At 45.4% G+C, this 26,966-nt stretch overlaps 1 protein-coding gene across 1 annotated transcript in view; it reads left to right on the top strand.

The window, feature by feature from the left end:
• The first annotated feature begins 2,653 nt into the window (after positions 1-2,653).
• Positions 2,654-26,966, top strand: part of GOLGA7B (golgin A7 family member B) — a 40,604-nt gene continuing 16,291 nt past the window's right edge. Inside the window, exon 1 of the mRNA XM_056850008.1 lies at positions 2,654-2,725. Within this exon, the coding sequence (XP_056705986.1) occupies positions 2,654-2,725 (72 nt within the window). The remainder of the gene's footprint in view (positions 2,726-26,966) is intronic.

The raw sequence follows: 26,966 nt of genomic DNA, 5'->3' as shown, positions 1-26,966 counted from the left end.
CAGAGAACTACAGTAAGCGCATTACATGTGCCTGCGGCTCAGCCAGCCAAAAGACCAATTAGTGTAACTGGCTGTGAACATCATGGCCAAATTTGGCTGCTTCTCTGAGGAACAGCTTCCTGCCAGACTCCTGTCCCCCAGTGCTGCAGCCATGTTTCGGGATGGAGGGACACAGGCCTCCGCTGCACTTTGCTCTCCCTGCTCTGTCTTTGCCTTCTGCATCCACACACACACGCTCCCTGTGTTCTCCAGCTTCATGACTGCCTGAGAGGATCAAATCCGGGGATTCAGGTACATGGAAGAAGAGCACTTTTCTCTGGGAGAAAGGAACCTCCTTCCCATCTTCCTTTTCCTATGAGAATCTGTGAAATGAGCCCTAGTTATGAGGCCAGGATGACAAAACAAGACACCCCCATGGAATTACGTCTGCGGTTCTTCTTGCTGAGTAAAATAACAATTCCGTGTATCCAGGGTTATAACTTGTTCTCCACTTAAGAAGGGGTGTGTGTGCCCTGGGGAAACAGAATAGTTGCTGATAATTGGGGGACTGGAGGTATGATGATGGCTCAAGGTTGCACACCAGAACATGAAGTTCTAAGGTTAAATCCCTCCATTATCCCTCTTCTGTTTTTCCCAAGGAAGTAGTTTAGAGCCCTCTAGTGTCACAATAGGAGTATGGGGCATCCCTGACTCCAAGAGTGTACCCTGCTGAGTTCTAATTCCATTTTTGGTGGCACAGATCCACACCCCCGCCCCCACACACTCATACTACATCTTGATGTTAATGGCTGAGAACCCTTTGTGAAGACCCCAGTCTGGTTTTGTTGTGGTTTCAATCTCTTAAACCAAAGTGGAAACACAGGCCCAGTTATAAGTTTTGCAAAAGTTCTGGAGTGGGGGAGAGAGGGATGAGAGGCATACCTGAACCATTTCCCTCTTAGGGTAGTTTCAGAGGGCAGTCGTGTTGGTCTGCAGTAGAACAGCTAGATTCGAGACCAGTAGCCCCTTAGAGACCCAAAAAACCTTTACAGTCTCTCAGGAGCATCTTTGGCTCTTCTGTAGAGATTGCCACCTAATTTGGGGCCTAAGAAGTCTCTCTGTTTTATTTCCAGGGTTTTTACTTCCCTTATGATCTCAGGATTTTAGACTTAGCTGTATGAAGAATGGTATCCTGCCCCTAAGATCTACCACACCTGGACTTCCCACAACCCCAGATCCCCAGGCAGCATCACATAGACTGGCAAAAAGGATCTAAAACCCCTCAGAAGGCAATCTTTCTGATTAGGGGATTATGAAAGGCCTGAGTGGGGTGGCTCACAGCCAGCTGGCCTGTTTCCCCTGTCTGTCAGGACTCCTTCATTACCGTGCCCTCTCATCTCTTGGCATGGCTGGAGGAGGATTAGTGGCATTGACCTTAGAGAAGGAGGAAACACTAGTCTAGCTGGCTCCTGATATTTGCCTCTGGCTCTTGCTCACACACAGGTGACAGACCACATCTCTGCCTCTCTCCCTTTTACTCTCTACATTGCATCCCATGTTTGTTTCTTCCTAAAATATCGCAGCATCTCTGAACTTCAGAAGTTAGATCCTCTATTCTTGCAGCTGAGCCCCTTTCGTCTACTTAAAGTGTCTTTTTCAGAGAAGCATCGAAGTGATTAGATTCCTGCAACAATCCAATTGGGCTATCTTTGATAGAGTTGCAAACCACCAGAGAGGGCCTGAATATCTCCTAGAATTACAACTGATCTCTAGACTACAGAGATCAGTTCACCTGAAGATAATGTCTGCTTTGAAGGGTGGATTCTATGGCATTATACCTTGTGGAGATCCTTCTCCATCCTAAACTCCGTCCGTCCTGGGACATACCCCTAAATCACCAGGAATTTCCCAACCCAGAGTTGGCAGCCCCTAATCTCTAGGGTTTCTTCTGGTTGTTGTAATCACCCCATTCCTCCTCCAGTGGCTGTCAGAGATGGGAGACAAATATTGATTTGTTTGTTCCATTTATATTTCAGTTTCCATTCTGCAAGGGAATTTAACATCGATGCAAAAACATACAACAACAAAAAATAAAAATATAAAGCATAAGCAAACAGTATAAACAGATCATTAAGAGCAATAAAACAAATAAGGACCTAAAGATGCCAAGTCATCATTGGCTCTCCCTAATGGTCTGCAAAACCAGCAGAGTCAGAGTTTGCCAGTTAAACATAATGGTTTGAGGGATCTGGGCAAAACTTCCCTTGGGAGTGAGTGTCATAATCTTCATGCCAACACTGAGAAGGCCCTTCATATAGTCACCCACTGCATATCAGATGGCAGGAAGAGAGAGAGCAGAGGCCTGTGATGGGCCTTGATCATGGTCTACGAAATGAACCGCAACTTAAAGAAGTGGGGCAGAGGCTCCAATGTGAACCAGATGCAGCTGGTGCCAGGACTTCTCCACCTGTCCCAAATACGATCTTAAACTTGGGGACTGGCATTTCATAGGGAACTGGCTTGCAGGACGAATGATTGACAGGACAACTTCGTGAGCTGGTCTGGCTGAGCACCTGTGCCTGTCAGTGTGTCTCAGTGACATGCTGAGGTCAGCTCGTCGACTCAGCAGGGTGGTACGGGAGACAGGAAGAGGAACTGCGCTTGCTGTTGGTCAATGGGGGCAGGAAACTCCACTGGCCATGCCGAGAGCCCTCCAGCTGAGACCGAGCCAACTCTTGCAGCACAGGTACGCACAACAGCTTCCTCTCCTCTTGTTAGCAATGTCACTGTCCTAGCTTGCTACCACACTTGCTATTGTTGTTCCCTTTTAGAGGGTCAGTGCTTCAGGCCAGGGACTAACTACTATGAGGCTGCTCCTCCCGCCATCATCCCTGGAGCAGTGTCTATTTTGCTCCCGCTTCAGGCTGCAGCCTGTGTTGCCAGCCTGAGTGAACAATCCCTCTTGGGCTAGAGGGCCTTGTTTCAGCTCACCGCCTAGTCTCCTATCACTCCACAGGCTCGGATGCTTCCAGGTCCTGACTGTGCCCTCCCTGCTGCTTAGGTTTGTGGAGGTAGTTGATTGCATCTGACTGCTGAGAACTGCAGAGAATGACAGAGACGAGTGTTAAGGGGGGAAAGTGAGTTCAGGGCCGAGGTGGAATCCTTTTGGCAGGGCAGGAGAACTAGGCATAAGAGCGGAACAGGCAATAGACAGGGGTTGGGTTGTGCAGAGGCATCACATATGGACGGCGATAGTACAGGCTTGTGTCATTCACTCTAAGGACACTCTGTGGGGTTAGGACTATACGGGAGGATTGCAAAATGGGATTCCTCTCATCGAGACCTCCAGAGGGCAAGAATAAATGATCTCTTCTGGCACGAATCAGTGGCAGAGCTGCTACTGGCTAGGTGCTCTTCACAGAGACTCTTAACTTGTGCACATCCTCTCTCCGGTGGCCTTACACTTTTCTTGGCTCTCCAGCTCACCTCACCTCTGTGACACACAAACACACACACACACTTGTCCCTGAAGCTCTGGAATGTGTCCTTGGCTGAAGCGCATTTTGGCCGTGAGGAGAGTAAAATGCATCTGTGGGCCGCCTGGCTTGTGCTGTGCCAGGCTGCAACTCCTTCTGCGTCAAATACCAATAACACCTTCCTGGCTGTTACAGGGACTGGGGAGATGGATGCCCACCACAGCGCCTGCTGAGGGCACCTCAAATTATGTGGAGGATCACTGCTGCTGAGGGCTTTGGGCATCAGGGGTCCTTCCTGCACCTTTGGGGCACAAACCTCACAGATGTTCTCCCGGCTCCAGTTGCATATATAATGTGTTCCCTGTTTCTCAGAGCTGGCTGGCTGAAAGAGAGAGTTTGAAATATGAACAGAAGAGTTCTTTGTGCTGAAGGAGCCCAGAAGGTGTACTGGGTGGATTAATGCCTGATTCAAGCACTCCCACAAACAGTACTGGATCCAAAGACTTTGCTGAAACCAAGCCCCCACCCCTGTCCTTATCACCTTCCTGTGGGAATGCAGACAGTTTTGCTTTGGGGTCCCCACTCCTGTCTGAATGCCTCTGGCAACAGAAGAGACACCCTCTGCTAGTTTCAAGGAGGTCCAACGGGGTGTGTGATGTACACAGCACAGGGGATGGGACAACACAGGTCAGACTGGGCATGGAAGAATGCATGGGCCCTATTCATAGGACCAGGATGATGGGGTTTGATATCTGGAGATGGCAGCAGGACTATATAGACAGACACTGTCAGTTTCACATAATTGTGCCGGGTTCAGATAAAATGCCTCTTTCTTATATCAAAATGCTTTGCTGAACCCTCTAAACACAATTTTTTTTGGGGGGAGTGTCAGTGTGAATCTGGCTGCCCACCTGTTATATGTTTTTTCTCTTCCAATACACCCAGAATCTCTGAATGCCTATGCACCACTGGTCTCTCTCTTTTGTCTAGATGGTATGCTTCTTGGAGCTCTGTCAAGGTTTTCCCAGGCCTCCTACTCATAACTACTTCCTGGTGGTAATACTAATATTAGTGGTACACTATTGGTATTATCTCCTGATGGGAATGTGTACACAGGCCAGCATCACAGTAGTTGGTGGGAGCAGCATCCGCAGCTATAAAGTACTGTTTTGAATGAGAAAGCATATTCTCAGCTGTGCGATTCAGTAAATATACAGCCATTTGCTAGCCCTGATTACACCACTGCTGGTGTGAACTTTTGTAAGAGACAATGTTCATGATTAGCATCTCTGTAACACTGACTATTTGCCGCTGGTGCTATCTTATTGCTGCGAGTTGGCCAAACTTCTCTAATTTACTTCTTGAATATTTTCTCACATTTATTTCTCTGGCACCACACCTGAACAATAAACTATGCATATCACCTCAGCAGGGTGTAAGAAGACCTTCCATAAGACCCAGTTTTCCTTTCAGGGCAGCTCTGCACACACTGTGCCCCTGTCAGGCCTAATACAGGGGGTTGCCAGGTCCCTCTTCATTACCAGTGGGAGGTTTATGGGGCGGAGCCTGAGGAGGGTGGGGTTTGGGGAGGGGAGGGACATCAATGCCATAGAGTCCAATTGCCAATGCATAGGGTTGCTAGGTCCCTCTTCGCCACTGGCGGGATATTTTGGGGGCGGAGCCTGAGGAGTGTGGAGTTTTGGGAGGGGACGGACTTCAATGCCATAGACTCCAATTGCCAATGCGGCCATTTTCTCCAGGTGAACTGATCTCTATTGGCTGGAGATCAGTTGTAATAGCAGGAGATCTCCTGCCATCACATTAGGGTTGCCAGGTCCCTCTTCACCACTGGCAGAAGATTTTTGGGGCAGAGCCTCAGGAGGGCGGGGTTTGGGGAGGGGAGGGGATTCAATGCAATAGAGTTCAATTGCCAAAGCGGCCATTTTTCTCCAAGCAATCTGATCTCTGTTGGCTGGAGATCAGTTGAATTAGCAGGAGATCTCCTGCTACTTCCTGGCAGTTGGCAACCCTACGCCACGTGGAGGTTGGCAACCCTACCAATGCGGCCATTTTATCCAGGTGATCTGATTTCTATCGGCTGGAGGTCAGTTGTAATAGCAGGAGATCTCTAGCTAGTACCTGGAGGTTGGCAACCCTACACACGATTCCTCAGCCAGCTATTCACTCTCAATAGAGAGCCCTCCTTGTCTTCCTTGAGGACACCCAACAGTCTGTCCTTGCCCATACCCATGATTGTAGCCCAGCTCCTGCTTCTACTAAGAGCAGCAATGCATCAGGAACCAAGGAGAGGGCCGAACTGTTGGATGTCCGAAGAGGCGGCATGGGATTATTGTTAAAAAGATGGGGCTGTCAAGACAAAGCCTGCTTGGCACGATAGTTCACTGAATATGGTGACATCCAGATATGACAGAGAAGAAGAAGAAGAGTTGGTTTTTATATCCTGTTTTTCTCTACCTTTAAGGAGTCTCAAAGGGGCTTTCAATCGCCTTCCCTTCCCCACCCCCCAACAAACACCTTGTGAGGTAGGTGAGGCTGAGAGAGTTTGAAGAGAACTGTGACTAGCCCAAGGTCACCCTGCAGGCTTCATGTGGAGGAGTGGGGAGACAAACCTGGTCACCAGATTAGAGCCCACCACTCTTAACCACTACAGCATGCTGGCTCTCAACCACTAAACCACACTGGAAGGCTGCCCTGGCTCCTGGTCAGAGGCCTCTACTGCCTGCTCCATTTGTGCAGGCACAATCTTGCTCTTCTCCTTGAACACCCTTTCTTCCTTCGTTCTGTTTGCTATGAGTAGCCTATTAATGTCCAAGCGCCCCTACATTTGTCATTGAGTTTGGCAATGAGTGCAGGTTCTAAGTGCAATAGAATGGCTTTGGAATATATAACCATAAGATAAATCCTCCAGATCTTTGTTGTTCACATTAAGCTTCAAACCATTTCATATTTATGTGACAAAGATGCATGATTTTGCTAGGTTGGTTCATTTATAAGTAATATCTTGTGCATTTGGGTCTTTCATTGATTTGGCTACTTCAAAACCAGCTTATAGTGTTAGTCCTCGCTACAGCTGGGGATACAGGGTTCAGTGGATGAAATATATGGCACTTCTTTGTACCAGATCTAGAGACAGTTCACAAAATTTGGGGCGGGGCTGTGGCTCAGTGGTAGAGCCTCTGTTTGGCATGCAGAAGGTCCCAGGTTCAATCCCCGGCATCTCCAGTTAAAGGGACTAGGCAAGTAGGTGATGTGAAAGACCTCTGCCTGAGACCCTGGAGAGCCACTGCCGGTCTGAGTTGACAATACTGACTTTGATGGACCAAGGGTCTGATTCAGTATAAGGCAGCTTCATGTGTTCTAAATAGCACAGAATATCTCTAAATTATCTGCGTGTATCAGGTCTATAACAAAGGAAGCTGCTTTTGTTGTTGAACATGCAATTCCTCCAAACATTCATGGAACCCATTAATTCCAGTGTTCCATAGCATAACTCTTAGGGCCAGGAACTCTACGCATGGGACACCTGAAGTGGGAGGGAAAGTAGGTAAATATTTGAGCCTAGATTATCTCAGGTGGAGTCTGCCAGGCTTGTTTTAGGCCGCTTTTTCTGTGGACTGGCCCATGAACTCCTTTCAGGCTAATTTTTTAATGGCTCTGATCCTGTCTGTCCTGTCATGGGAGCTCTCACCTACAGGGAAATACTCAATTTGCATGGATGGCACCCCACCAGGACTTGGTTGCTGCTTCTTGGAGCTGCTTTCATCAGATCCCCTCACTTCTATAGGAACTCAGTGGATTTTTTACACCAAGCAGGGACCTCTTGCCCCCCAACACCAAGGTCTGTCCCAGTTTCAGCCCTTACCAGGAGGCAGCAACTGCTTTCCCCCTCCTCCCATGAATCATGTTCTGCCTGGAGTAGTCCTGCCTGCATGGAGATGATCTCAAATATATGTACCAGAGGAGAGGAAGGAGGTGAAACTGGCTTTAGAGCATCCTGAAAAGGTCATGCATTTGCAAGTATCTCCCAGACACAAAGGTACCCTTACAAACAGGTCTCTGGAGATTCCCCCTTCCATGTGCACCTGGTGCCTTTCTGGAAAGGTCAACTTATATCTTCAGCAGCTTCTGCTATTACTTGGCTCAGCTGTTGTGTCTCCCGTCATCCTAATGATCCAATCAGAGTTGGCCCCTCCCCATCCTCTCTTTTGAGCGCAGCTGATAGGCTCGTGGCCAAGCAGCTTGTTCTTTCTATTACTTTGAAGAGGGCTTCAGCGGGCAGTTGATGACAGCCCAGCCACAATGGACTTAATGAACTGGGACAGCAGCTGCAGGTGGTGATGAAAGCTAAAAGGGAGGGGAGTGTGAGCAGAATGAAGCAGACACCTCCTCCCCCGCCTTCATTACACACAGGAATCAGCAGAAGGCTGGACGTGGCAGACAAGGAAGGCCGGGAATGGGTGGGGAATACAGAGAGCTTCTAACGCCAGTTGGGTCTTGGAGGATGCACATCGGATTAGGAGCCAGTGTGCCCAAAACATCTCTACATCAACCAAGATGGGCCTATAAATATTTTTAAAATAAATAAAACCACCTCTGGGTACTTCGAGCTTTCCAGTTGGCTATAGAGCAGTGTTCATTTGAAGCAAATTTCATTGTCTACCTATAGTAAAACCCCAAACACAAAGAATTTAATGGTAAAGTCAGATGCAAGAACATGGACACTGGTTGTAAAGAATGATATAAAATGGGATCCTATATGATGCTGCTACAAATGTCCTTGTTTTAAAATCTTTATTCAGCAAACAGAAGCATTGTTTTAGAGTTATTTTATTAGATAACCTTTCCCCCATCATGGTGGGGAAACACACATGCCTTCACACAGAAAAAGTAGCCCGTCAGAAAGAATGTTAGGAAAGAGGCCATGTCATTTACTGTGCAATCCTAAACAGATTTGCGCCCTACTGAGCCCATTGAAGTCAATGGACTTAGAATGGTACACTTCTGCTTAGGGTTGCACTTAAGGTTGCCAACCTCCTGGTGAGGTTTGGAGTTCTCCCAGAATTACTAAGTGATCTCCAAACTATGGAGCTCAGTTCCCCTGAAGGAAATGCCTACTTCAGGATGCTTATTTCTCAATGTTCATCTGTAATGATTCACAACTCACAAGGAAGCTTTGAAAGCCATTTGCCCTTGAGAAACAAGCTTATTAATGTGGACAGTCAGAATTTTCTGTGACAAGAATTATGGAGAGGTGTAGACAATCTTTTACCGGGAAGATAATTAAAGAAAGATCACACTTCCAAAAAGGGAAAGTGGTGTTTGTATTCTGAATAATGGAACAGGGTGATTTGCATGAGACAAGGTTGGGGAAGGCTGTTCACCATGATATCAGATTCCCTTTTCTGATGTTGATCTGTTTGGACACAAAGGTATCTTCTATAAGAACAGTAAACCCGCTGCAGTTAAACACTGCTACATGTGATCATCATAATGTTGACATGTCTCCTTTTGTCATATTTTGTAATATTATAGCCCTGTCTTTGCAAAAGATTAAGGTGGCCCACATTGGTCTGTCCTGAAGAATGAAGTTTAGGAGAGGCATGGGGGAAGTTGCATAGGGTTAAAGAAGCATATCCCTGCACTCCCCCTGCTAGATCAGATGTTTGTCAGACCCAGAGAAAAGGACCTTAGAACCTGAAGAGGTGAAGTCAACAAAGCAATCCCACTCAGAACAAAGGGAATACAAGACCATCAGTGCCTGAAGGCTCCTCCCCCTTCCTGCTTTTTTAAAATGCATCCGGGATGATGAAGAATTCTAGAAAATTTACAAGCTTGCCCGCTGCATTTTGTTGTTTTTGCAGCAGTCTGTTTAAAAAAAGAATATGTTGCTTTTGTCACCGAGATGGTACAACTTGATCTGGCTAAGGTTGTCAACTCCAGGTTGGAAAATTCTGGGTCATCTGAGGGTGGAGCCTGGGGAGGGACCTCAGTTGGATATAAGTTCAACCTCCAAAGAATTCAAATGGGGGAATTTAAGGGTTATTCATTGATCTAATCTATTTTTTACTAATATTAGGGATGTTTTTATATTAAAATGTATAGTTACTATAATAAGATCGATTTCAAGGTGGATAATAGTTATATATGATTTGATAAAATGAATTTATTATATTTGATTTTGATACAAAAAATTTAACTATATATATGTGATAATATTAGGATTAGAACTCTATACAAGATAGTATATAACTTTATAATGAGATAGACAGATGAAGGGGAAGTCTTTATATTTTATTCAAATATATTTGTATTCTCAACAATAATTTATTGTTTTTAACCTTTTTGATGACTTTTATTAATTGTTGAACTGTTAGTTTTTATTATTTTTCAAAATATATAAACAATTATAAAAAAAAGGATAAGGAAGCAGGAAAGGTGAGGATATGAGAGCTGCCGAAAGGGAAAGAGGAAATAGAGTGGGGAGGGGTCGGCAAGGTAACCCCCAAATCCTTGCAGGTTCCCCACTGTGCAACTGGGCCCAGTTCAGCCGGCACCATGCAGCTTGGCCAGAATTTCCCCAAGGAGAGTCTGCCAGAGAAACGGAAGGAGGGACAGCTGAAGATGGGGGACAGATAAAGGTTGGTTGGCTGGGTGGGGGTGGGTGGGTAGGATAGAAGGAAGCAGGGAAAGGGGAGAGGTTATGGGGGCTTTCAGGATGGGAAAGATGAAATAGTGTGTGTGGGGGGAATAAGATGCTCCCCACAAGTCCTCGTGGGTCTGCCACTTGTTTTAGGTGTATCTATCTTTGTTTTTGTTTTTTAATGTCCAGTTCTTATTATTACTTTAGGTTTTTGTATGGAAGAGTCAATGGTTCTGTCCCAAATTTCAAGAAGTGTTGCCTATCTGCTACTACCAATGAGCAAATTGATTATTGCCTGTGGAGGGGAGCATGGAAGAATGCTAAAAAGTTCTACATTCCAGATCCCTTCCATACTTCTTCCTTATTCGTTGTCAAATTCCCTTCTGTTCTTTGTCCATCACCACTCCCTTCTTTTCCACTCTTTCCTTTATGTTTTCATTCCTTCCTCCCTTTTGTCCTTTGCTCCTACCTCATACCCCTTCTCCATAGTAAAAGTAGTGGGAGGATACAGAGGTTGCAGTAGTGGTGGTGAAATGGGGCGGGGAAAAGAAGAGCTGCCTAAAAAGTCCAGGCAGTAGTTAAAGAGTGCCTCTGAGCTTGCCGCTTGGCTCTTTTAATCTTCATTTGGGACATAAGTGTGCTAAAAAAAACTAATTTTCTACAACAGTAGTTCCACTGTCAGCAGGAAGGAAGTGAGGGGAGAGGGACCCTCACTACAATGTGAAAGGAAATATGAGAAGAGCCTGTAGAGATAGTGAGAGTCAAGGATTTAGGTTCCTATAATTTCATTGTGGGAAAGCCACTCCACCCTCTTGGGACCTGCCACATGCAGAATAGCCTGTCAAATGCAGATCAGATAAAATATGCTGGCTTCAATGTACTAGAATCCCCAATCCTGGAAAGCTTACAAGTGGTAACTAGGGTTCCCAGGTCCCTCTTTGCAACCGGTGGGAGGTTTTGGGGTGGAGCCTAAGGAGGGCAGGGTTTGGGAGGGGAGGGACTTAAATGTCATAGAGTCCAATTGCCAAAGTGGCCATTTTCTCCAGGTGAACTGATCTCTATAGGCTGGAGATCAATTGTAATAGGAGGAGATCTCCTGCCGCCACCTGGAGGTTGGCAAGCCTAGTGGTAACGAAGCCCACCCACCACAATTTATTTTAATTAGGGTCCTATGCCCCTATCGAAATATTAGCAAGCTTGGGCAATTGCAGTGTTACTTGAAAATTTTCTTGGCCTGCTACAAAAATCAAAATCTTTCATCTTCTCTGTAGGGTTGCCAACCTCCAGGTGGTTGTAGCAAACAAAACAGGTGGTGGCTGGAGATCTCCTGCTATTACAACTGATCTCCAGCCACTAGAGATCAGTTCCCCTGGAGAAAATGGCCGCTTTGGCAATTGGACCCTATGGCATTGAAGTCCCTCCCTTCTCCAAACCCACCCACCTCAGGCTCCGCCCCAAAAACCTCCAGGTAATTCCCAGCCTGGAGCTGGCAACCCTACCCAGTATATCCATTTAATCAAAACCTTATTCATAAATAAATATGGGGAGAGGGTGGAGGGCCCTCCATGGCAGCCATTTTGTGATGACACTCACTACCCTTTCTCAGAATTCCCAAAGTGCCTGCAGGTGCAGCAACGTTGAGGACCCCAGGATGGCTGGGCCGGGAGCTGAGTAGATCCTCTCAGCCACCATATTCTAGTTAGTGACACTATGGAGTTCCTGCACATGTACAAGATGATGGAGGCAGTCATGGCTCACATCATGGGCAACAAGTTGGGCCCTGGGACCTGACAGAGGGTTCACCAATGACCAGAGATGCCTCTTTCTGCTGTTCTGCTTCCTACCTATGCCACCTTCCCTCTGTGGCGCAGGGGAGGTCACTGAGCCACAGGGCTGAGGAGGGGACACAGCTGCTGCTGCCATATTTCTGCCATATGCACGAGGAGGAGGAGCAGCCTCTATGTACTTTCTTGCCACTCTTTGTTGCCACCTACCTGTGGAAGGCACGGGTGCAGAATGGGGAGGGGCAACTGCTTCTCATATTTTCAGACACGTCAGTAACAGCCTGACTTTTGGGTGTATAAAATGCCATCAAGTCACCAGCTGATGGTGACTCTGTACAGTTTTCAAGGCAAGAGATGTTCAGAGGTGGTTTGCCATTTCACGCATGCCTCTGTGTCGTGACCCTGGATGTCCTTGTGGTCTCCCATCCAAGTAGTAACCAGTACCAGCCCTGCTTAGCTTCCAAGATCTGACGAGATTGGGCTGCCATCCAGGTCAGGACAGCAGTCTGACATGAAGAGCCTTGAAAACACGGAGCTAGCACTAATACAGTGTTCTTGGAGTGATCAAGGTAGATATTTTCCATAGGACTAAACCCTTGGCTGGCTCAGCTTTTATGGCAGGGATCATATGCTGGGCAGAAGTTCACTGACTTCCCCCAGTTCTGCATATATGAGTGTTTGGAAGAGGGAAAGGTGTGTGTGTAAGTACTGAATGAAAGTACAATGTGTTGTATGCTGAACTGTACACTGGAGCTCGCCTACATTTCCCAGTGCCATATCCGTACCATACCTCCCCTTTTTGCTTTGCACTGCAGAGATATATTCCTACAAACAGAGGCAGGAACCCTGCTATGCTAATCATACATTGCAAAATAACTTGTGTGGTCATTCAGTTCTTCATAATGTATAGGTACTTTACAGTCCTCCACAATGGTGAATATGGCTATTCTTCCCAGGTCACTTGTCAAGAAAATTGCTAACTGTGTTCTGAACAGTGGGGAATTTTGAAGGAGTCCTTTAAAATGTTGAAGCACTCCTTTAAAATTTTGAATACCCTCCACACAGAGGCACACTTGGATTATCATAGAGGTTGAGGGGTGGCTGTTTGACAAGGCCACAAGATTGCCAAACTCCAGGTGGGGACAGGAGTTCTCCCGGAATTACAACTGATGTCCAGACTACATATATCAGCTCCCCTGGAGGAAATGGCAGCTTTGGAGGATGGACTGTATGGCATCACATCCCTGCTGAGCAATCTCCACTCCCCAAACTCTGCCTTCCCCAGGGTCTGCTCCCAAATCTCCAGGAATTTTCCAGTCCATACTAGGCAACCTTACCAGTAGGGCAGCTAGTTCCAGGCTGAGAAATACCTGGAGATTTTGGGGGTGGAGCCTGAGGAGGGCAGGGTTTGGGGGAGAGGAGGGACTTCAATGGGACATAATGCCATATATTCCACCTTCCAAAGCAGCCATTTTCTCTAGGTGAACTAATCGCTGTCACCTGGAAATCAGTTGTAATCCCAGCAGTTGTAATCCCAGCAAGCAGGATAATGCTGCTGCAGTCATCTTGCGTGTGGGCTTCGTAGAGGCACCTGGTTGGCCACTGTGTGAACAGACTGCTGGACTTGATGGGCCTTGGTCTGATCCAGCAGGGCTTTTCTTATGTTCTTATGTTCACCTGGAGGTTGGCAGCCCTACCTATTAAGCTCAACTCTATACCTTGCATAATGCAAGAGTCAATCCCTCCCTGGCGAGGGACAATATTGTAGGCTCATCTGAATCCTGTCTCTTACCCATCCATGTGATGTCCCCCCACCCCCGTCTTTAGCTTTGGCGTGTGCTGTGGCTGCCTTGGCAATAGTAAGCTAGGCATGAGCACCTGGGAAGGAGCACCATCTGTCAGGTTCTGTCCAAGCCAACTCTTTGGGTGTGAAGGGAGTAGAATTTCATAATGCATCATGGAAGTTCTGCCTTCATTTTACTGCAGATTGGGGATACTGCATGTTTCCCTGGAAAAATGCATGTCGATCATCAAGCGTGATGCCTGCACGTGTAACATTTCATTGTGTGTCCACGTGCTGGAAGCCCCTCTTCATTATTCCTTCCTAAATAATGTATACAGTCATCACAAGTGATAAGATACATGCATTTTCCTATACAAAAAAAGCACTTCTTTGTAAGAAATGTATAACCTATGACATGGACCTTAAATATGACTGGCTGGAGGTTTGAGAGAAGTGGCAAAGGGCATTAGCTTCCCCATCACGTTGTTGCTGTGGTGAAGGAAGGACTATATAATTTATGTTTCTGTTAGGACCTGCGAAATTGTGTTGGAAGCAATCTCCTCACCTCTGTGAATTTTCTAGCATCAGTGCGTTTTTAATTCACTCCCCACCCCCCAGAGCAGCCCTGTATGGCTGCATCCCAGAGGAAAGGAGAGATGTAGCAGCTATAATAGGCTTTTTGAGGCCAAACAGGCAGACAACTTTAATTATACAGATTGCAGTACAATATATTCCAACTAACTGCCAGCTATTTCCCTAAGTACTCATGATCTCCTGGACTGCTATAAAACCTGGGATGGATTATGCTAGAAGTGTTACTCTCTGGTCTCTACATTGGCTTGGATCAAGTGAAAAAAATTCTTCATCAACACTACACTGAGTCAACGCTGCATCACGTCCCAAAATAACTCAGCAGTGCCTAACCCAACAACCTGTGAACACCCTCTCCCGCTTCCCCCAGTACATATGGGGTGATAAATTCCAGCTCCTTGGTTTGAGATGCATCCAGCATTCAAAAGAAGATGAAGCTCAGAGAGGACAGGGAAAACTAATCAGGCTTTTTAGTTAATCATCCTCTATATAATAATGGCCAAACCTCCATCAAAGGTGTCCCAGCTGACATAGCTTTTTACAGCTCACAAGATTCCTGCTGTTTTCCAGCAGTGGCCTAACAGAGCTTATCCCATACATATTATTTTGCAAACAGCTTCTTAACCCAGACAAAAGTGGTAACCTTCTAGTGGACAAAACAAGGATGCAACAAATATCTTGTTGCCAAGAAGTGCTCGGTATGGCATTGCTAGAGCTGTAGGGGAAATGAATACTCTATTTCACTTGGGAAACACCTTTAAATGACTAACCCAGTTTTGAAGGTAGGAAGCCAGCATGGGAGTGGGGGCTATCCAGTGTTTTTCAGGGAGTGCCTTATGTATGTATGTATGTATGAGTCTTCCCCACCCCCATGATGAGGGGGGACTCATGGGTATGCTCGATGCATAGACCTCTTGGCTCTCAGAGAGCAAGTTTGTTCTCTTGGAGCTAGGGTTGCCAACATGGAGACACTTCAATCAGGCCAGGTTTCCAATAGAAGAGCCACTTAAGTTGGAGGAATTCTCTTTAGACTGAAGGCTCTTCTTCCAGCCTAAAGTAGGATACCATCCGTTGTTGGATTGTACATTGTTGGCAAACTTTCACATGCACATTCCAAAGCAAACTTCATGTTTGGTTGTCTGAGTCTAGCAACTCTATCCTCAAAGCTGCCCCCACTCCCCATTGCCTGCTACTAGAACACCATGTTAAGAGGACAAGCAGTTGACACACTTCCATCCACAATACTGTTATGATCTTGTACAAGGAATGTATTCAAGAACTCACTGGGTGTCCATGGCCCTCAGAGGGACAGAAATACCCTACTATTAGTTCATGATGAGAAGCCATGTTAGTCTGTCAACAGCAGTAGAAAAGAACAAGAGTCCAATAGCATATTAAAGACTAACGAAATTTCTGGCAGCTTTCATGAACCACAGCTCACTTCTTCAGATACAGCTAGAATGTGACTCTTTTCTACTTAAGGCTAGGTGGACTCACATTCTAGCTGTATCTGAAGAAGTGAGCTGTGGCTCATGAAAGCTCGTACCCTGCCAGAAATTTTGTTAGTCTTTAAGGTGCTACTGGACTCTTGCTCTTTTTTCCTACTATTAGTGAATCAAAAGTGGAAATTTACTAAAGATTACGAAATCTAAAGCTGACAAAAGATGGAAGGAACAAATTTATCAAACTGGAAAAAGAGCAAAGCTATCTATAAATATGATATGCAGATTTACACCCGGATCCTAAAACACTGACATCAGTTGGGCTGTTGTAGTTAATGTTTAGATCGGCTTGAGAATCTGGTAGCAGGTGATTGTTTTTCAGAGAGTGGAGATAATTTAAAGAAAATGTTAATTGCTTGAATTTTCTAGACGTTCCAGTAGTGCCTTTGGTGATTGTAGCAGTTTTTCCATTATTTGCAATTGCCTGTGATCAAATAGGTTTTTGAAGAAATTCGAAAACGTGTTTGATCAGAGGCAGCAGTACAACAACAAAAAGTGTTCATTATAAGAAGCCAGGCTTCTCTCAAACAGCTTCCATGTCTCTTAAAAACTGTCTTTAACCATCCTTTCCTCAGCTGGTATCTCTAAAAAACAGAAAGAGGCTGCCTTCACAAGTTATAATCAGTCACAGTGTTGCCACTTCTGTTCCAAAACTTAAACCTTGCTATCACAGTAGACAATCTCGCCATAAATTACATTTCTCCCTTTATTAATAGCCCTTCAGGATATTTATATTCAGTCTTCAACTCTTGTGTCTCATCTGCTTGGGGCTCAGGACCTAACTACATGATACATTGTCCCTGGGCCACCCCTTCCTGTGTCTGTCACTGGTCCTGTCCACCACATATGTGCTGCAAGTTCCACACTTGGAACTGAAGTCCCAGGTGTGCAGACGACCAACTTGCATGAGGGCCATGGTACTTGGGGAGGGAGGGATTCCCACCATGCTATTTTCCTGACTGAAAGTTACCATGGGGAGCTGCTATCTGCCCCACAGCAAAACATGTGTATTGATGGTGTACACTTGTACCCATGGGCTACATACAAGTTCTATTAACCAGGCCAATAGTGGCTTCTTGGGGCCACTTCTATTCAGGAAACAGCACGTGGTGGGATGCTTAAGCCCCTTCTTCACATATAGAATCATAGAACCATAGAGTTGGAAGGAACCACCAGGGTCATCTAGTCCAACCCCCTGCCCAATGCAGGAAATTAACAACTACCTCCCCCCCACATCCCCAGTGACCCCAACCCTCCCCCCACCATGCAGGATCCCACAATCAAAGCACTCCCGACAGATGGCCATCCAGCCTCTGCTTAAAGACCTCCAAAGACGGGAACTCCACCACCCTCCGAGGCAGTGCATTCCACCAGAGTTTGGATACATATTTTTCACACGGGGAGAGAAAAGTGACATTGTCAGAATGCTTTCTTCTACAAAGCTATTAAGTAGTACATAAGCTCGGGTCCTCTCACATATGGCTAACTGATATAATAATTCTTGAACTCTACCAGTAGAGCCTGTTTGTGGATGCAGCCCCTATCAAAAAATAGCTTCCTCTTTTTAGTACTCTGACTAGATCCAAAGCTATGCTGGGGTTCCTTCCAAACAAAAGGCACTAAGGTGAGTCCACTTTAGGTTGTAAACATAAATGGAAGCAGTTATTTATCAACAGGCTATCATGACTGGTGCCTTCAGTCTCTTTGCTGTCTTGTCATAAATACCTGGCTATTTTGCTTCAACAGAATTGTTGTGCCATCATCAATCTCAAATTCTCCATAGTCTTTTAAACACCGAACCTTAGAAAGGAGGAGTATCACACCATCAGCCATCATATGGTATGGTCCTGATTCAGAGGAGCTGTGGCTCAGTGGTAGAGCATCTGCTTGGCATGCAGAAGGTCCCAGGTTCAATCCCCGGCATCTCCAGTTAAAGGGACTAGGCAAGCAGGTGATGTGAAAGACCTCTGCCTGAGACCCTGGAGAGCCACTGCCAGTCTGAGTAGACAATACTGACTATGATGGACCAAGGGTCTGATTCAGTATAAGGCAGCTTCATGTGTTCATGTTCATGTGTTCAGATTGGGCATCTACATGCTTGGGAGTTCAGTTCTGAGCACTGGGGTGGGGGAGGCATGAGGACGATGTATTAGGTAGGTAGCCCCCCAGTATCTGTCTAGCCATGAGGATGAAGTTTGGGGATTGAGAGTAATCACTGAGGGAATGCCTTTGAGCAGGTCTCTGGGGACCTGACTGTAATTATTTCTGTGTACCCTGAAGGATGGTTCTTGCAATGTGTAAGAGGAGTGTAAGGGCTCCTTTTGTGTAAGAGGAGTGTCAGGGCTCCTCTGTTTGTGGCTTATTTCCACATCACTATTAGTTATGAATTTGTGACCCAGTAGCAGAGTAGATAACAAGCAAAGATGCTCGGCTGACTCCATCTAGCCCTATGCAAGATCTGGTTGCAGCTTGCTTCACTGTCACTAGTGTGAATGATGGATGGGGTGATACAATGCAGAAGGGTTCTACAGTGACTGGGAGAGCCCAGAAGAGCTTTCCTTGAGGAGGATGAATGATTCAACATCCTGTACTTCCCAAGGAGGCTATATTCCACATACGCAGAGATCAGATTATGACTTTGCTCTTTAAGTTAGTGACTAGGCGCAGGTGAATCCATGTTCTATCCAGTCCTGTATCCCATGTTTGAGTCTGGAGTGCTTCTAGGAAACTTCGTAACATAGAATGAGCCACCTTTTGTTGCTTTTATTCAGACACATGAATACAAATGAAGCTGCTTATACTGACTCAGACTATCAGTCTGTCAAGGTTAGCATTGAATACTCTGACAGGCAGCAACTCTCCAAGGTCTCAGATAGAGGTTTTTCACATCACCTACTCTCTGGGGAAGTACTCAGGGCCCAACCCCTTCAGAAGCTAAAGAGGTTGTGTGTGAGCAATTGTAGTAGACTAACTATGTGAGAAGATGTATTTGTGTGTGTTTCTCATTATGTACCCAGTCACAGCCTAGACCCCAGACTCTAGAAGTACAAAAATATGAGACTGTGTCTTAGGGACCATAGCTGAGGCATTCTCCCAAGACACAAGGTTTGTGGTATTCCCTTTTTATATTATAAGGATGGCCTCTGCCTCTCTACAGAGACCACTGCTTTTGGGGTTCTCAAAAGGAATCTAAGTGAGCTTATCACTTGTACGTATAGGGTTGTGTGTATGGAAAAGACTACCTTCAAGCCTCCTTCATGCTGCTGAGATGCTATCACTTCTGTGCCCAAACAAATGAGCACCTGAGAAATGGATGCCCACAGCATGGGGATTGTGTGTGTGAGTGTGTGTGTGTGTGTGTGTGTGGAGTTTCCCGCTAGAGAAGAAGGAACTAAGGATGGGCTGGTAAAGCTGTTAAGCTCCTTGGCTCCTCCTCCAGGGAAGGAGCGGAAGGCCGTTGTGTGTGTGTGAATCTTTTATTCATACATCCCAAGGCAGAAGTGTTGCCATAGAAACACAGCGCATCCCTTTTGCCAGGCAGGGGAGAAGACTCCCAGGCGATGTCAGAAAAGGATGCCATGCACAGGCCGTAGAAAGGAGTGGTCTGTGGGACTAGGGGAAGGAGGGCTTGTTACAGAAATAGGAAGAGAGAGTGGCCTGGTTGTGTCTTGGGAAGCTTCTTGGTGATTTGGGGGTGGAACCTGGGGAAGGCAAGGTTTGGGGAGGGGAGGGAACTCAGTGGGGTATAATGCTGTAGAGTCCACCCTCTAAAGTAGTCATTTTCTCCAATTTCTGTAGTCTGGAGATCAATCGTAATTCTGAGAGATCTCCACCACCATCCCACTTGGAGGTAGGCAATCCTGTTGTGTGTTTGCATTGGGGCAGTCCCCACACAAGCGCTCAGATCTAGCTGCGGGGGGGGGGGGAAGACGCCCCAGACATCAAGATAGATCATGATGGGTAGCTGTGTTAGTCTGACTGTAGTAGTAGAAAAGAGCAAGAGTCCAGTAGCACCTTAAAGACTAACAAAATTTTTTAGGTAGGGTATGAACTTTCTTGAGTCACAGCTCAAATATAGCTAGAATGTGAGTCCATCTATCCTTAAGTAGAGAAGAATGAAATCAGACACCCAATGGCAGTAGCATGCAAATGTCAATAGCAGGTAAATTACATTAGCAGGCAGGATTGGATCAGATGTGATATGCAGAGGGGTAGTAGGGGTGAAGAAATCAGCGTTGGAAATGAGACAGCAATCCCAGGTCTCTATTCAGTCCAGGAGAATGCATTGTATGGAGCTTCATTATTAGTTGTAGTTCAGCAGTCTCTCTTTCTAATCTCCCTTTGAAATAAATCCCTTTGTAAGAGAACTGCTACTTTTAAATCAGCAACTGAATGTTCTGGAAAATTAAAATGTTCCCCCACTGGTTTTTGAATGTTGTGGTTTCTGATTTCAGACTTATGTCCATTTAATCTTTGTCTCAGGGACTGGCCTGTTTGTCCTATGTAGAGGGTGGAAGGGCATTGCTGGCATGTGATGGCATAAATCAAATTGGAAGATGAGCAGGAGTATGAACCTAAGATTGTATGGCTGACATTGCTGGGCCCAGTGATGGTGTTGCTAGGATCTATTTGAGAGAAAAGTTGGCACCTTGGTTTGTTGCAGGCCTTGGTACCAGAGTCCATGTTATTGTTAAGTAGTTTATAATTGCAGGTGAGAAGTAGTTTTAGGTTAGCAGGCTGTCTGTAAGCAAAAAAGGGTCAGACCCCAGTGCCTTAGCGAGGGAAGTGTCACAATTGAGCATTGGTTGTAGGTTGTTAATAATACATTGGACTGGCTTGAGTTGTGAGCTCTATGTGACCACCAGAGGTGTTCTATTGTCATTTTCTTTGGGCTTGTCTTGTAGCAATCTGTGCCTGGGTATCATTCTGGCCTTTCCAATCATCTTTCTTACTATATCAGCAGGATTTCACTTTCCAAATCCAATGTAGAGATGCTTGCCTTACCAGTTTGCTTTACCTCCTGTTTGCCAGTCACACAGGGGCCGATTTTTTGATGGGACGGTACATCTGTCCAGTGACCAATTTGTGTGGTTTAGCAGGTTGCTTCAACCTTGTCATCATAGCATTACAGCATAGCACAGCACAATAGTTTTTTCACATAATCATGCTCTTATATGGTCCAGTTGAGTTCTAGTCCCCACTCTTGCTGCTCTGCTGCTTTGCTGGGCAGTTATTTAGACAAAAATCTTATCCTTTGGCATTCATCTAAGCAGTCCTTAGCAACAGTAATGGCTGCTGATACGTTGTGATGGGCAGTGCTTTTGTGCATGCCCAGATTTGGGGAAAAACTGACGCAAACCTGTTTAGCAGGTGCTGAAGTCATTCAGTGCTGAATCAAAGAGATCAGTGATCAGCTCACATCTGATCATCACAGTCAAACACGATAAAGCTGACTGTCAAATGGATTAAACATGAACTTCGTAGCATCCCTAGTACAATGTTTTCAGGGCTTCCCATGGCCTCATGAAGGCAAATCCCAGGTCCCTATTGAGGTGGTTGTCACAAACCACTTCCTGCCAGTATGTCTTGTTGGTCTGTGGCCCCCTACAACTCCCCACCACCACCATCTGCCAGCAGCTTCCTTATATAACTCACTTGAGCAGCCCCATATCTTAGCAGCAAAAACCTTCTATAATGTGTCTGGCAGGGACAGACAAATCTAGCAACCTTCCTCAGAACTGGCCGCAGTACTCTGGCAAGTGTCCCGCTGAACAACTGGGGCAGGGAATGCATACGATGGAACCTATTGACAAATAAATGTGCTGGGTTAAATTCTGTAAATCTAGTAACCCAACATGTACATAAACGGTTTTATCCCACTTACTGCAGGCCTGCCTTATGAAGAAAACCTTAATTTAAATCATGCTCATTCCTAAAATTTCTTTTATAAAACTGCCTGCATTTATTTTATTACATTTATTTCTATCACCATATTCTTTAAATTTTGTTTTTAACTAGATCCCCTGACAAAGCTGTATGCAAAATGCATAGGAATCTACTGATATAAATAAAATATTTTCCCTCTCTGCACCTGTTTTTTCTTCTCTTCATGGCCTCTATGTACTTAATAATTCTATCTTTGATGACAGTTCCTACTAATTTGCTGGGAAACATGTTAGACTAACTGGCTTGCAATTTCCTGGTCCCCCTCTGGAGCCCTTTTAAAAAATCAGTGTAACATTTGCTACTCTCTGGTCCTCTAGTACAGTCAGTATTATAATGCCCCTATGGTGTGGCCTCATCTGTTGGCCCTTCAGGGCAACTGGGTAGCCACTGCGTGAGACAGGATTCTGGACTAGATGGACCACTGGTCTGATCCAGCAGGGCTCTTCTTATGTTATTCTGGAACTTCTTCTCTGCAGCTGCTCACCTGGCGTCAAGTATGGCCTCTTTTTGATACGAAGGGAAAACTTTGTTTCTCCCAGGTTTGTGATTGGTTTTTCTCTCTCTGCCTCCCCAGCTCTGCTGAAATGAATTTTTAGAAAAGTCTATTGGTTGCTGCTGACTTTTAAGGGAATGGTTTTAATGTCAGCTTTTAAAGAAGTGTATTGATCCCGCTCTGTTAGATTTTATGATTGCTGTTTGTTTTCATCACAAGCTCATTTATTTTATGATGTTCTAAGTGGTTTTACTGTGAGATTGGTAGTGTTTTTTGTACAGATTTGGAAGCTACCTCAAGAGCTTTCTTGTGCTGAAGGATGTAGGATATAATTGTTTTAAATTAGTAAACAAATAAATCAAGCAAGTATCTGAAGATGTCCTTTGCTGTTCAGTATCTGCACTGCTGCCTTGCCAGCCCATTCATAGCTGCTGTTTTGTTACCCTTTGAATCTCTTGAGTGCTGGGAAAATGTCTGTCAGACTCCTGCCATTGCAAGGCACAATGTGTCTGGCAGCTGCAGTCACGACCTGAAAGGGCTGGCTTGAACCCATTAGGCAGCCGGCATAATTGCTTGCCATAAAACACTGATGTTGGCAGATTCCTCCCTCCAGTGAGTACTGCAAGTGATTTGTGAGGCATGCTTCCTTCCCAAGGGCAGCTCAAGTCCTGCAGGGAAACTTGTTTTTAGATGTCAGCAAAATCTGTGGGGAAATGACAGCAGCCATGGAAAAGGCGATGGTTTGTCCTAGATACTCTTAATAGGTTGAGTTGCTTAGGCTTTCTTGCCTGGTGCATGTAGCTATAGATACATACATGCACACTATTAGAATAGGCAGTTTAGATTGGTGTAGCCAGCATGGTGTAGTGGTTAAAAGCGGTAGTTTGGAATGGTGGAGTCTGATATGAACCAGGTTTGATTCCCCACTCCTCCACACGAGCGGCGGCGGCTAATCTGGTGAACCATGTTGGTTCCCCCCCCCCCACTCCTACACATGAAGCCAGCTAGGTGACCTTGGGCAAGTCACACTCTCTCAGCCCCACCTACCTCACAGGATGTCTGTTGTAGGGAGGGGAAGGTAAGGTGATTTTAAGCTGGTTTGATTCTTCCTTGAGTGGTAGAGAAAGTTGGCATACAAAATCCAACACTTCTTCTTCTTCTCTTCCTCCTCCTCCTCCTCCATTCCTTGGAGCAGGGACCTATTGGCTTTGTTTTTGTTACTCTGTAAAAGGCAAGGCAATAGGCAGATAGAGTCCCAAGCCTTGACCCCCCCACCCCCCCAAATGCTCCTGTTAGAGATTTCAATAGGCACAGCCAAGCGGAAAACTGCCCATTAATATTACCCAAATGTGCCTCCTGAGGCCAAAGATCTTGCAGTTCTTTTAAACCCAGAGCCCCATCCTCTCTGGGCCCAGCTGACACTGGTCTATAGTGCCTCACCATTTCATGGTACTTCCTGTTAACCCAATGCCCGATGCTGTAGTCCAGGCAGTATGGAAAGAGAAATGGGGATTGGTCGCTATAATCAGTGCCATGGATGGTTTAACCCTGCTTACCATGTCTTCAGCCCTGCTAAATACAGTTGTCATTTCACTCATAATGTACACATCCCTACCACTGTGTACTCTCATTAAGAGAGAGTTCACTGTGGACATTGGGGGTTCTAATAGGTAGAATGGGATCTCTGGATTGTTTTCCTGATCCAGTGATTCCATGCAGGCCCTCCATTTGTCAGCATATCTAAGTGGCCATGCTAATCATTTAAACAGCAAAAGCAGGCCACCGAGGGACAAGGTAGGGGTCTCTACATTCTTGTTCCTCAGGTATACAGAAAAAACATGATTTTGTAAATTAACTAAAAGAAAAAAGTAGATCCCCCTTCTAATAAAATAGCCTGATGAAGACTGACTGTGTTTCAGGAGCATGGATTCATACTGAGTTTGGCTGAGAGTCGGTAAAAGGAAAAATGGAAAAGGAGGAATTAGCATAATTAAGCCCAAGAGAGCTAATAGAATGCTGGAGGGTGGGGAATGGAATTTCCAAATTCTTCCCCACGTACACACTGCGATTGCTCATGGGACATGATCCCAGTTTGTTTTACATAAACCAGAAATGTGATTTAGTGTCTCTAAGTGCTGTAGATTTAATATCTTTTGAAGTTACACTTATTAATAATAAACCTCTTCCCACACACTTTTCAGCATTTTTCTAGAGCGAGGGATGATGTTCATGACCTGTTCAGGCAGGACCTTTAATTATTGGCTTTTGGTTACAAAGCTCTGCCTTTACTTAGGGTTGCTCCCAAATTTGCTCTTCTTCCCAGACATGATTTCTTGCACCGAATTCAAAGCACCCCAGCTGTTTTCTGCTGTTCTGCCCCTCCATTTGCCCTGCACAAGGACTCTGCCAGTTGCAAACTGTACAGGCTCCATCTGCACATGCAGAAGAATGAGGTCTGAACAACCTTCAGGCTGCCGGTAGGGTCTCACATTTTTAAAATGCTCTTCTCCATGAAAAACTTTGCACAAATAGAAAACCAGCACAGTGCTCAGAGGGCTCAACTAACTCTTCCTCCTTGTTGTGCTAGTTTTCTGTTTGCATAGACCTTGTTTCCAGTGGAAGAACATTCAGAAGTTGTGAGCTCCACTTGGAATTTTAAGTAGTACAGTCCATTCTACCACCTTACTCTCACGTCTCCGGCATGTGCAGTTCCAACCTCTGTTCAATCTCCTGGCAACATTTCTGCTCACATCAAGTGGAAGATGAATCGGAGATAAGAGGAAATGTTTCAACCTCTCTTGTTGATGACATTTTGTGCAGTGATCTCCAATGTGTAGCCTGAGTTTCATTTCCAAATCTTTAGTTTAGAGAAAGGACATCAACACTATTCTGCGGATGTGTAGGCTCCTAGCAGCATCTTTTGGGGCCTGGCATTGTTAGAAGAGTTGCATTGTCTAGCACAGGGCTTCATTAAACTTTTTCCACTGATGACCCCTTTTCGCCTGAGACATTTTTATGCAACCCTGGGTATATAGGTATATAAAATAGGTATACAAATCAAACATTTACTGATAATTGGTTCTTGTAGGTTATCCGGGCTGTGTAACCGTGGTCTTGGAATTTTCTTTCCTGATGTTTCGCCAGCAACTGTGGCAGGCATCTTCAGAGTAGTAACACTGAAGGACAGTGTCTCTCAGTGTCAAGGGTGTAGGAAGAGTAATATATAGTCAGAAAGGGGTTGGGTTTGAGCTGAGTATTGTCCTGCACATTACTTTTGCAGGACAATACTCAGCTCAAACACAACCCCTTTCTGACTATATATTACTCTTCCTACACCCTTGACACTGAGAGACACTGTCCTTCAGTGTTACTACTCTGAAGATGCCTGCCACAGTTGCTGGCGAAACGTCAGGAAAGAAAATTCCAAGACCACGGTTACACAGCCCAGATAACCTACAAGAACCAATGAACTCTGACCATGAAAGCCTTCGACAATATTTACTGATAATAATTCATAAATAAATTTATTTTAAAACAATACTTTGGTATACATATAATTTTACCATTTACTGTTGCCAGATTTTTTGCGACCCCCACATTCAGTTATGTGGGGTTACGACCCACAGTTTAAGAAGCTTTGGTCTAGCATGCAAAGGGAATTGAGAAGAAAACCCAACAGGGGGCAGGCAAGGGGTCAGCTAGTTAGGGCTGTAAGGTTCACCTCTTTTCTTAGACTGATAAACTTAGGAACAATTTCTTCCTTCTTCTCGGAAGTCACTTCTACCCTCTCTCCCCCTCTTTAGCTAGTTAGACAGCTAGAGGCTCCATCTCTCAGTTTTCCTATCGTACAATGTAGTTCCCTCAATAAAGAGCAACTTTATCTTTAATCAGTGAGTCTGACACTTCTCTGCATACTGAGCACTCTGCCAACAGGCACTACCAGTTTGATGGAGCGATTCTGTACATGCCAGCCAACCACTGAATTACCATTGGTTCTGACTCTCTGCTGACGGTGAAATAAAGAGCTCAGCTAGGAGTGACAGGGGGCTTCTCAGTGATCCATATCACTCTTCACGTTTTCCTGAGTTACAAGGCCCTTTGGGGATACGTGCTTTTGCTTAGTGTGCCTACCAGGAATCAGGACAGAATTGATTGAGAGGGGATGGGAAGGGACAGAGGGGCTGAATGACTGCTTTGTTTCCAGGGAGAAACAAGAGGAGCACGTGTTTTGGCTTGTGGGCAGGATGTAAGGATTGTGCAGATATATGTTCATATATTTGATGGAATTAGGCAAGCAGCTGAAAGTGCATGTTAGTGTGTGCAAATGTTTCAGTATGGATATGTGTTGGAGATTTCTTGGACTACATAGTAACCCATTATTTTCAGACCTCAGCATTTTCTTTTCTCTTTCATGCAATAACAAGACATTTCATATACTCTCACACAAACAGCTGCACATGTAATGGGTTAAAAATTCAGTTACTTACCTGTATCTGAGCTCCCTAAACTTTGGCTGTCCTGCTGTGATGCCTCAAAACATTCAGGAGCATTCTAAAATCTCAGATCAGAGCTCACAACTATAGGGAGCTGTGAGAGCTGGAACAACATGTACAGATGATGTCTGGTGATATTTCCAATGCTACAAGGGGTGGGGGGTGGGGGTGGCACCCAGACGTATTTGTAGTGGTCAGGAAAATGACATCAATGTCCCACTCAGCTTTTTGCCTCTACAGAATGAATTGTGTAAAATA

This window comes from Euleptes europaea, chromosome 5 (genome assembly GCF_029931775.1).
Source record: "Euleptes europaea isolate rEulEur1 chromosome 5, rEulEur1.hap1, whole genome shotgun sequence".
NCBI classification, from domain to species: Eukaryota; Metazoa; Chordata; class Lepidosauria; order Squamata; family Sphaerodactylidae; genus Euleptes; species Euleptes europaea.
This window is presented reverse-complemented; position numbering and strand designations above follow the sequence as displayed.